Raw genomic sequence first — 12432 nt, forward strand, 5'->3', positions numbered from 1 at the left:
GAGTGAGAAATAAGTCTGCAGGCTTCCTGTGCGTGGGCTGAGCCCCGTGCAGCCGGGTACATTGCTGTCTGCCTGAGCTCATCTTTGTTTTCCCTTTCCCATCCTGGGGCTTGCAGGACCAGGGCTCTGCAGCAGTGGCTTTATTGTTGTGTTGATTTGTAACCCGTGAATGTTTCCAATGAGATGTGTCTAATTTATTGGCATAAACCATTAGATTTTCCTTCAGTGCCCTGGAGTTTCTGATTCACCAGCTGAAAACTATTATCACGGAGCACATAATCACTTGGAAAGTGCCTCTGTCTTCTCTTTCTTTGTGTGTTAAATTCAACCACATAAATAGCAATTTTATAGCCCAAAATAGGCCAAAAAGGTACCAGATGTTCTGCATTTCTGTTTTGTTTTTCCCTTAGGGCAGTTTGGTCAGTAGTGATGCTCACAGCTGATGTGAACCTTGGGCACTGTCTGTGAACTTCTCTCATAACACTTCTGCAAGAAGCTCCAACCCTCTGAACAGTTTCAAGTGCACAGGCTGGGCTTGGCACTGTGACAATTTCAGCTGGAAATACATTTTCATCATAGTAATGTTTGGTGAGAGTGTAAGGGCTTTGCAGGCATCTTGTTAGATACAATTCTGGCAACTGCAAGAGGAGCAGAGAGTCCAGATTGTTCCCAGAACCCGGATAGAGGATTTCTTGGCCCAGTGTTGCTGCTGCCTGCCTTCATCTGAGTACATTTCTAATCTACCCTCTGCTATTTTATGTGTGTATTTTAATTGGGCTCTAGCCTGAAAGGAAGATCAGGCTAATTGCAGTTTTCAGTAGCTCAAAAAAATCTCCTCTCTCTCCAAGGCTTCCTTATTTCCCCCTTCTGTGAACAGCAAAATGTCCTTACCTTTGGCACACATCCTTGATGTTCTGGGCATCAGCTTAGATTCACAACTTGTTTTAGGTTTTCCCCCTAAACTTGGGGCAGAGCTTCATGCTGGGTCAGTCACACTGCTCTTCTTCAATATCCACACAAATAAAGCTTCTGCTCATGGATATAACCCATTTTCAGCCTGTGTTCTGCTTGTAAGGGAGGGGTTTGGTAGAAAACTTCTCCAAGGGCCACACAAAAGTGAGGGAAGAAAAGGAAGTTTGTGCCTACACTCTGCAACAGCTTGAATAAGGGAAACATTAAGAAATGCACAACTGATGACACTTTTTTAGGAACCTACCTATCAAGAAGATTGAAAGACACTATGGGAATATTACAAACCTCTGCATTGTGGTCGTGTCTGAAATTCTGGTAATAGTCTACTTTTTTTAGCAATATAGTAATTGCACCTCTCAATGGGAATGCTTCTCAGGAATAATGATCTTATCAAGACAAGGGAATATAGATTGTAGTAAAGGTTATGATGGTTTCTGTGAGAGGCTTAACATTGATCCTTTTAGCTATCTGATTTTCCAGGAGAGGAAAAAAAAAAGAACCCTAACCACTTTGAGTTTTGCATGTGATTTGGTGTGAAAATTCTTATGAGTGGTTTTAGAAGATGGAACTTGAGGTAAATTTGCTAAACTGCTTTTTTCCCTCTCTCTTGTTTGATGAATACTTTTAAAAAGAAATGGATTTTTTTTCCCTATTTCCCCCACATTTTATGCTTCTCTCAGTTCTTTTAGTTTTTTTCTTTTCTTCTAATGCAAGTCAAAACTGTTAGAGAAATCAAAAGTAAAAATCCATTATGTTGAAAAGGCCACGTTGTGAAATATATCATAAGCATGCTGTTAGAGCAGTGTCTCCTAATTAATGGAGAGAGCTCCTGGGAAACAGCAAGCCTGTAACACAGCTCAGCCCCCTTTGATCCTCTGGTGAATTTGTAAAATCGTTGCCCGCCTAAACTTGTCTGCAGCTTGTTACACATTTTACCCATCTGCTGCAAGAACAAAAATAAACCATTTATAATTCAGCTGAACTCCAGTTGTTCAGCATATCACTGACTGTGGAGCCTTTAGTTAGAGGATGGTAGGAAAAGCAAAGCAAAGGTGAAGCAGAGTCAGGCACCCTGGAAAAGACATTGCTTTTACCTCTAGAGATTGTGTAGGCACTGGGTTGCAAGCTGCAGGTGTTACTGCAAAATGGTTTAGATTTTTTAGTGAAATACACATCTGTTGTCTATAAACTGAAATCAAACCACTTGTTGGGATTCCTAGGATTCAATGAAATGTCCCAGGCTTGGGTAGAGTTGTGCATGTGTGTACATGTGTCATGTTTCCCCACAACCTACAGGCAGCTGTTTGCTATATGAAAGTTCACATTCAAGTTCTGTTTGCTGCTTCAGATAACTGAGTGACCACATCCAGGCCCTGCAGGTGGGTCTAGATCACTGCTCTACTTCCCTTACTGAAGCAAAATCTTGCCTTGAAAGCTCCCTCCATCTTGATGGCTGTGGTACCAACCTCCCTGTGTCAGTCTGTGATGCAGCCAGCCAGAAGTGGGGTAGCTCTGTTGGACCAATCAGGTGTTAGCTCCAAAATCTAACAACAAGAGGAGCTAATTATTCCCCATGCAAATATCACAAGGCTATGTTCTGTTGATTTTTAGAACAGATCAGCACTTCATTTCAGCACCCATATGCTTTATCTCCATCATTTCTGGATGCCTGCATCCCTTTGAGGGCCACTGCTGCCATGGATCTTGCTGCTGAGACAGAGGGAGAGCACTGTGAAGTTCTCCTTTCATCAAAAAACAGAGATTCATTTGCTCTTGCCTGTAAATAAATGTCAGGTTAAAAATGTATCCAGTATCTAGCACTTACCCACCAGAGCTCTTCCATGCCTGGGAGAATCTCCTTGTTTAAAGTACCATCTCCTCCCAGTGACTTCTTTGGTGCTGTGATTTACCAGTAGCCAATACACATTATGCTGCAAATGGATTGTTTGGAGCCTGTCATCTCTTTTGGTCTGTGAGAAAATCAGTTGCACAAAGCAGAGAGGCTTTGCCTAGGGCAGGATTGGAAAGAGGAGAGTCAGGGAAGGGAACAGCTCACCTGGGAGGTGAGGCTGTGGCACTGTCTGCTCCTTGCCAAAGATTTAATGCGTGGCAGGGAGCTTTACCTGGATCCCAGGGGCTGAGCTGAGGGCTGGAGCTGCCAGATGGATGCTGGAACAGTGTGTGCCCTGAGCCCAGGGAGTTTGTGACAGCCACAGCTCTTAAAATGCCTTTAGTAACCCACATTCATTTACTGCCCTTGTTAGGGCTGCAATTCATAGCACAAGCTGAAGCTGACAATAAACCTGCTGGAAGTGTCTGCAGCATAAATCAACATCACTGAACAAAATTATTTGGCACAGGTGTTTTAAAGCTAAAGTCTTCTCAAGTCACTGATCTCATGTCTAGAGGAGCTGCTCACCAAGCAAAGTGGGATCTCCTTAGTCCATGCTACATATAAAATCCACAACACTGAGATTCCCACTACATTTCTCTGGAGATCATTTCACAAGGTAATACACATTGCTGCTGAGATTATTTTCTTGCTGTCACACTGTATTTACCCTTTTATACTTTGATTGCTTTTAGACCTCTCAATTCAGCAAGACATATTTATTTTGAAGCTTCTTTTTAGTTGCCTTTTGGTCTAAAATCTGCACCTATTTAATTCATTTTTCCTAAACCCATCATCCTATTTGTAGGTTTCTCCTTCTCAGAGCTCCTAAAAGAATATCTGTCTTGTGATACTGTGGGAAGATGTATATTGGGCAAAAAGGCATGCTAACTTTCTGCAAGTTATGTTTTTATTTAGAGTTTAGATGAATTTTGAGAAAGTATCATATAGAGATGACACCAGTGCTTTTGTTAACTTGCTTCTGTTCTCAGTAATTTTGTACCTGTAATATTACACCTCCTCTGTTTGGCTTTTTTTTTTTTTTAATTTCTGTGAATGGCAAAACAGCTCTGGGCTATGGGCAGAGAGAGTTTCTTCATAGCTTTTCTGGAGCAAAGCATTTGAGATGTTTGTCTGCCATGGGCTGCTACTGCAAGCTTTAGGCCTGTCATTTTCATCATTCAAAACATAATTCTCCCCAGTTCTCCTCCCTTCAGTTTTCTCACCTGCTCATGCTAATGCTAAGGAAATTGGGCCAGGAGGTTAATTGAGATTTTTGATTACAGGTTGTTTTATACCTTTTTTTTCCCCAGGTCTGTTGACAGCTGTAACCAGAGTGTGTGCACTTCAAAAAGTTACTTGTGTTCCAAGGTTCTGTGTTCTTATTTTTATCTAAGGTTTAGCAATTGAATAAAAGATTTCCAGATCTCTGCAGGAATATGGGCAATTTGTCCATCATTTCTGGATTTCTGGTAGTATTCTGAATGGGTAGAAGTGCTTTTTCCATTTCCCCTTCTCAGTTCTAGTCATCTCACATAGATAGTGTGTCGACAGGTGTTGATGGACAAGCAATTTACAGTAATTTCTTATTCTGTAGCTCCCTGAATTGTAAGTGACATGCTGGCAAAGCTGAACAACTGATCACCAGACACTGGCATAGTGTTAAACATGGCTTCTGAGGCTGCTCACAATTTCCTCCAGCCACTCTCTTCTTGGATGTCTCAAGTATATGAAGCAATCCAGCAAGCAGGAGACTCCATATCTGCCTCTCTGCTGAATCTGAGTGGAGTGGGTCGGAAACCAGAAGGAGAAAGGACCCAGGACTTGGAGAATAATGGAGGAGTTTATGAGGATTATTCTGAGGAATCAGATGATGAACGAGACCTGGACCTTTGGGATGAGGACTATTTCTACCCTAGAGATGACAGCTACATTGGAGGCCCTGATCTTGCTTCACAAAACCTCCCTCAAGGCTCTGACATGGGTCCCCAGAGGCACAAAGGGGTTAAAACCAGCAGCACCTTGCCAGAGCAGTGCACTGAAAGCAGCAGGACCTTGTCAGCCAATGGATCCTACTGGATGAGTGAAGATCTGCAGCCTCCTGATCGGCTTCCTCCCATTGCTGAGGAAGAAGGTGAGCCCTCCTGGAGGATGGGAGCCCATGAGCACAGCCTCAGCTTGGGTGGCTCCTTGCACAGTGCCAATGGCACGGCAGGCTGTGCAGGTAAGCAGCTGGCACCACCCTGACTGCATCACCCAGGCCTTTCCTTGCTGCTGTTGGTTTCATTTAGTTGCTAATCTGCTCAGTATGTTCTGTATTGTCTCTGTTTCCCACAGCTAAAATTCCCCAAATCCCAAAGTAAAAAAAAAAAAAAAAATCTAACCTTTCCAACCCTTCCCTTGTTTGTGAGACCAATCTCATTGAAAGAATTGGAGATCTCCAGGGTGAAATGCTGTGTTTAGGAGACAATTCTCTGTATTAGAAGGCAATCAGGCCCTGCTGCTGTAGCAAGGAGTTTGCATCCCTCCCTGTTCAGTTTCTGGTAGCAGGACCCTTCAAAAGGAATGTTTAGCCTTAAGCCTTTGCTTTGAGAACCATCTGCCTTTGCGTCATTGCTATTAAAGATATATATATATATATATATATTTATATATATATATGTAATCTCAAACCTTGTTTCTTTGTGCCAGGAATCTCAAGATGTTACTGTGCCATGTGCTGTGAAATGCTGTACTAAAAAGCCAGCCGTATCTCATGATTTTATGGATGAAAGGCTCCCAAATCACTTTCCTCCCCTCCCACCGCCCCCACAGGCTTTTCAAACAAGACTGAAGAGACAGCAGGCAGGAGATTATGGGAAGGAGAACTGAGTTTGATATTTTCAGTTTTAAATAGGCCTAACTATGACTTCTGATCTTTAAATGACAGCAGGAGTGTTTTCAGGAGATTGTGCCCAGGACTGAGTGTCAGCCACATGACTTGTGCTCCCTCAGTGTCACCATAAGTGTGGCTGGAGATTTCCTGGGGCACAGAGGTTTGATGGTGACACAGCTCCTGACTACACCCAGGGAAGCTGCAGTCCTGCTGACACCATCCTTGGGTCTTGCTGGCATAAAGCTGCTCTTAACAAACACCCTAGGAATGGGAATGAGGGTGGAAAGAGGATGGGGGGACTGGGTTCTGCAATATGGAGCTGATGAAGAGGTTGAGATTCACTGAGGATCTACAGAATTTGGCTTCAAATATCTAATTTTTTTTTTAAGCAGGTGGTAAATGCTCTTGAAAATGTCTGTTTTATTATGACCAGGAGCTTTTCTTCACTCTTGGCTTCTAGGGTAGTCTTACATATTTAGCCTTTTCTGTGCAGACTGTGGAAGATCAGCCTGTTTGTTTTTGTATTTAACAGGAATATCAGACTGAGGGTATAAACCTTGATGGTGCTCTTTAATGACTGTAAAATTAGCTCTTTTCTTTATTGCTATTTCTCACTCTGTTATGGCCAGGGAGTAAATAATTAAAAAGCTCTTTTGGTCTAGCTGTTCTGCCTCCCAAACTGGGACTGCTTGTTTCGTATTTCAAATGAAAAATTGCCAGTTCTCAGGTTAAAGATCTCAAGAGTTGTATCTCTTGGAGCCCAGTCCCTCCCTTCTGGTACCCCTGTGCATTGCCTGGGCAATATCCTGCCCCAGGGTTTGTCCATAGGCACTGGGCCAGTGCTGCAGGGTGGGTCTGTGTGTGTGCTTGGACTCTGTGACCAGTATGGGCACAGAAATCATGGAGCAGGGCACAGTGTGTCCATTCAGGGGGTGCTGGGCCTGTGGATCCTCCTGGACAAGTGCTGTTCTGTGGGATTTTCAGGGTCCCCAGGACGAAGGAGGAATTGATGAATCTGACTCCATGTTCTTAGAAGGATAATTTATTATTATATTATACTATACTACACCATACACACTGTACTAAAACTATACTAAAGAATAGAGCAAGGACACAAACAGAAGGCTTAACAAGACACTAATGAAAAACCTGTGACTCCCCAGAGTCCTGGCACAGCTGGCTGTGATTGGTCATTAAGTAAAAACAATTCACATGAAACCAATCAAACAACCACATGTTGGATAAACAACCTCCAACCACATTCCAAAGCAGCAAAACACAGGAGAAGCAAAACGAGATAATTATTGTTTTCATTCTCCTCTGAGGCTTCTCAGCTTCCCAGGAGAGGAAATCCTGGAGAAGGGATTTTTCCAGAAAATATGACAGTGGCACTGTCCTAGGGCACAGCCTGTCTCCTGCAGAGCCTTCAGCCCTGAGCCTCAGGAGGGGCTCTTGGAGCCTCACAGCAAATCCTGGGGCTCAGCCAGGTCCAAAGGCAGCATTCCCAGGGCAGCTCCCTGTCCCTTGCTCACCGTGGTTGGAGGAAAGCTGGTGAGCTCTCAGGGAAATGGGGCCCAGGAAGGAGCTGCTGTCCTGGTCAGAGCTTTTGTCACCTGCAGGGACCTCTGAGAAAGAGGGTTCTGAGGGATGGATGATGGACCAGATGGAGTTTCCTGATGAGAGACTTAGATGCCAGAGTGACCCATCTCTGCAGCTCAAGGGAGGGTCCCTCTGGACATCTCTCCCAGATGAGAGCAGGTCCTGGTCAAGCTGCTGTTTGACTCTCCCCCCATTTTTTGGCTTTCCTTCTCCCTAACCTTCCTGGAGCCATTGTGGGCTGGAAGGTTGGCCCCATGGAGCCCCCAGCACCTACAGTGCTGCTTCCTAGGGCTCTCTGCTTGCACACCAGGCACTTCAGGGAGCACTGCACAGCTTTTTGCACCTTAGGGAATGTCATTCCAAATGGTCTCAGACAGACTTTAATCTTTTTATCTCTGCAATGTGCTGCACAAAGGGCCAACCAATGGTCTCAAGACTTCATAGTCACAAAAGTTGGCTGTTTGAGGGTTACAGGGCTGGAAACTGATACCTTTTTCTCTCAGAACTAAGTTGTATAATGGGAGAGAAAGTGCTGAACTGTGATTTGAAAACATCTTCCACAGACCCTTTGATGTGGAAGAACTCATTTTGCTCTTCTAAGTGAACTTTCACTTCCAAAACACACATGCTCTTTGTGTTTTATTTTTCAGCTCTTTATTTCCTCTTTTTCCTTTAGATTCATTCTCTAACATCAAGAGTGTGAACTCTTCTGATGGTAACCTAGACATGCAGAGAGGCTGTAATACCCTGGCAACTTAAAATTTCAGTCATGGATTAAAATGATCAAGAGAAGATGTTGGAGGTATCCTTATTTCTGTTAGCTTTTTACCTAACCCTAAGTGACAATGTAAGTGACACATGGACTTGCTGACATTCAGCAAAGCTGTTCAGTAGCATCAAAATGAGCTTTGAACATTTTTCCTTCCATTTGGCAGGTTCCCCCCCCGCCTCCCATTTCTGCAAAATACGTATTTCCTGTTTATCCTTGTATTCTTTTCAGAACATTGCATCTTGACTTTATTTCACTTAATGTACCATATTTCTCTCCACAATAGAATATTTTAAAGCTAAATTGGCACAAAACAGTAGCAATGCTGAATGCTTTTTGTTGCCATGGAAATATTTCTGGGCACTTACTGAAGACCTGGTTGCCAATAGTAATGTAACAGAGAAAATAGATATGCTTCATTTAGCAGCCACTGGTGATTAAAGAGCCACAGAAACCTGTTACAAGGTCATTCCAATATATAGTTTATTTGGTTTAGGGGGGAAAAGCCCTGCAGCCCTAGGTGAGAATAATTTTGTGTTAAAAGAGGTGCAAACAAAATCCAATAGATGTTCCCTTCTCTTAAACTGACAGCATGCTTCTGAGATGAAATAAAATAACACTGTAGTTGAAAACCATCATTACTCCTTCTCCTTTTTATCAAATATGTTTTTGATCCCATTTTTGCCTCTTAGGAAATGTTTCCTGGCTCCCAGAGTAGATTTTCTTAGCTCTGAAGCAGCACATACATTACTGAAAACCTATTTTAGGCTTAGGGATCTAATGAATTGTTTGAGCAATGAAATTCTTGGGTTTTGAAGTCAAAGGTCCATTAGAATCCATGAGGCAGGTTAATCACAGGGTGCAGGTTTGGCTGCTGCCCTGTGCTGCTCTAGAATTAAATGATGATAGTAAAGTTGTAGCAAGTTTTCAAACAAATGCAAGGAAATGTTGGGGGTTTTTTTGTTTGTTTGTTTTTGTTGTTTTTTTGTTTTTTTGGTTTTTTTTTTTTTTGCTTTGTGTGCTTTTGATCCACAGTTTAATACTGAGAAGGTGGCTCAGCAGGAATTATTGCAGTGCCAGATGTTTGGCTTAAGTTAATGATGGCAAGGCAGAGCCTTCTGTATGTGCAGATTGCTGCCACCAGTGGCAAATCCTGTAGCTGTGAATTTTGCAGAAATAGATGAACTCAGTCTCTCAGAGCCTTGTCCATTGTTTAACCTCAGTGTCTGTGGCAGAGGAGCTGTCTTACAGAACAGAGCAGGGAGAGAGCAGCCTTTGCTTTGCATCCCCCATGGCTGGGATGCTGCTGCTCAGCTGACTGGGGGTGGCTGCCAGATCCATCATTGCACAGTTGGCTTGAGAATTGAAAAAAAATCCAAACCAACAAACAGAGGAGCAAGAAACCACATCTGAAAGCAGTGCACTGCAAGTAGAAGGGCAGAGGTGGCCAGTGCTTCTGCTTTCCAGCACGAATCTAAAATGGAAAAACCAGCAATAATGGAAAAAGTGAAGAACAGCAATGAGTGTGCACTGAAAGCAAGGACTTTAGCCCATTTCTCCCCCAGGGCTGTTGTCCTGTGCAAACAGAAAACCAAATGACCATTAAGTTCTCATTTTCACCAAACTGCCCTAAAAAGGCACACAGACAGGCAGAGCTGAGCCTTCTGAGTGAGAACTGAACTATTTTTGCAGGAGTGAGTGCTGGCTGGGGTGGAAGTCTCCCAGGCTGTCTGGCACTGCTCCCAGCCCTGCTGTAATGGATAGGTGAGCACAGCACTTCCACTGCAAAAAATCCTTAGAGATTTCTTCTCCTCCATCAACTGGACAACCTCAGTGCCAGCTGAAGGCTGCATTCCAGTTGCACTAAAATAATTTTTTGTGGCCTTGGGATGCTAGGAAGTGTGACAGCCCCTGTCTGGATGGCTGGCTAGTTTTCCTCAGCACGTGTGTGAGGGGAAGCACACCTCTGAGGCTCTGGGAGTTTTTAAATCTAGAGAGCACTATTGCATTTACTTACCTTGGCCTCCAGCTTAACAGGGGTCATTGATTTTTGCCAGTAATTTCTGTAGTAAAGGAAATTATTCTTTCTGCTCTATATGAATACTCCTGACCTCAGTAAATGACCCTTCATACAGGCAGGAAATCCTAGGCAAGAAGTGAGTTTTTCATTAGCTCCTATAAACCCATATAGCAAAGAATACCCTTAAGAAGAAGATGTTGATTATGTGATAAATTAAATTTCTGCTTGAACTTGAGACTAAAATAGATGGATGGCCAGTCTCCACATTGAGAAGTGAAGTGTTTATGAATTTTATCACCTGTCTGGGTATGGAGCCAGCCAGTGTCCTAGCCAGAATGTAACCCTATAAAAATCACTGCCTGTACTCCAAGAAGGACATTCAAAGAGGCTACACTGAATCAATACCACCATGAAGAATAAGGGGGTGAAAGCAAAGGCAGACAGTGGACAAAAACACTTCAGAGAAAATGCTCCTGGCAGCTCGAGTGGGACGAAGCACAAACGTGACTGGGGACAGCATCTGCTCTCTGAAGAATGTGATGCAAGCCCTGGCTTTCTGAAGTGAAGTGCAGACGTGAGTTTGCATTGAATTCTTTCTCTCTGGGAAATTCAGAACCACTCCAAGTGTTTGTGCACAGATTTTTGTCCTTGAGAAGGTGGTACAATGTTCCTACTTGTATTTAGAGCATTTCTTTGCAGTTCTGTCTCTTATTTTCAGATTATGAAGGATCTTCCTGCAGGATGTCACATGTGAGTGGGGATGAGAGAACACAACAGCCCCAGAAGGAGAGTGGATTGTGGCATATCAGCTTTATAGCTGGGGGAGTGAAGCCAAACAGTGGTTCAAACCACAATTTCTCAAAGGTGGTACCATTGCCAGCTCTGTCTTGGGCCTGTCAGCTTTGCTGTTCATCCTCAGTCACTGATTTTAGACACAGTGTCTTTGTCAGGCCACAGGAGATCAGGGGTTTGGGTTTTCACCAAGTTCCTTGTCTGGTAGGCAGAGCTTCCTCATGCCCATCTCCCTGGGGGCATGGGGAAGGATGCTCTGCTCAGGAGTACTTGTCATCTGCTCTTGTCATCTAGAAGGTTGCATAAGCTGTATAGAGAAGGATTTATTTGAGAGGATGAAATGGCTTTTGCCATTCTGTGCAGTTACAGAACAAATTGTGTGTGAGCGTGTGTGTTTGTGCATGTATTTTCTGATCCATTTCGCTAAGTGACATCCTCTTCCCACTCTCCATATGGCAGTTGCGACTCTATCTTCCTCTGGGAAGGTTGTTTAGGACTCAAGAGACTTCATTTACCAATAAACAGCATCTTGGCAGCATCTGGGATATGCTGCCTTTCTCCTAGAAACCCTGCCTCCTCACCTTCCCTCTCCTACTACAGGCGAGGCAGGTGTGAATGATCTCATTGTGTTGTGGTGGAGGTGACATGCAGGCAATACTAGCAGCACTCTGTGCAGAGCTGGAACATAGTATTTCTGTGTGCTGACACAAACAGTACTACTGTTTGTCTTTTTTTTGTGTGTGTGTGTGTGGTTTTTCTTTTCTGTTGCAGTTGTTGCCAGCTTGGCCTGCAGGGGTGTGTTGTATTTGCAGGGAGGAATGATGAATCTGACTCCATGTTCTCAGAAGGCTAATTTATTACTTTATGATATTACATTATATTAAAGAATGCTATACTATACTAAAGAATACAGAAAGGACACTTACAGAATGCTAAAAAGATAATAATGAAAACTCCTGACTCTTTCCAGAGTCCTGACACAGCTTGGCCCTGATTGGCCAATGAGCGAAAACAACTCATAGCAGAATCCAATGAAACAATCACCTGTGGGTAAACAATCTCCAAACACATTCCACACGAGCAAAACACAGGAGAAGCAAATGAGATGAGAATTGTTCTCCTTTTCTCTGAGGCTTCTCAGCTTCCCAGGAGAAGAGTCCTGGGTGAAGGGATTTCTTCAGAGAATGTGAATGCCACGCAGAGGCTTGGTGGAAGCACAGGTAATCCATCCCTCTTCCCTCCTTTCAATGCTTAACAGCACAAAACCCACTCATAATAACATTAATAATAAGAGGCATACAGCTTATATAAGATGGGATCACTCTGCCAAAAGGTGAGCTGGTGTTGATCTTCACCCTCTGCCAGACAGGGGTGTGGATATGACTTCCCTGTGCCCTGGTAATTTTTGGCTGCTGTAATGACCTGGACTGGCCTCACAGACTCCTCAAGTAGTTTTAGTAACCAAGAGGAAAATTAATTTTCTGCAATGAAAGTAGTTTTAGTAACCAAGAGGA

The 12432-nt window shown here is 43.5% G+C and overlaps 1 protein-coding gene across 14 annotated transcripts in view; it reads left to right on the top strand.

The window, feature by feature from the left end:
• Positions 1 to 12432, top strand: part of SYT16 (synaptotagmin 16) — a 115391-nt gene that overhangs the window by 62394 nt on the left and 40565 nt on the right. For 13 of the 14 annotated variants that reach the window (XM_071426238.1, XM_071426235.1, XM_071426236.1 and 10 more), the window contains one exon: positions 4461 to 5087. In XM_071426238.1, coding sequence (XP_071282339.1) covers positions 4532 to 5087 — 556 coding nt within the window. In that variant the 5' untranslated portion in view covers positions 4461 to 4531. The remainder of the gene's footprint in view (positions 1 to 4460; positions 5088 to 12432) is intronic. The other variant, XM_071426249.1, reaches the window with a different exon arrangement.

The sequence above is a fragment of the Agelaius tricolor genome, unplaced genomic scaffold (assembly GCF_023055355.1).
Source record: "Agelaius tricolor isolate 1412-34295 unplaced genomic scaffold, bAgeTri1.0.p SCAF_5, whole genome shotgun sequence".
Taxonomy (NCBI): Eukaryota; Metazoa; Chordata; class Aves; order Passeriformes; family Icteridae; genus Agelaius; species Agelaius tricolor.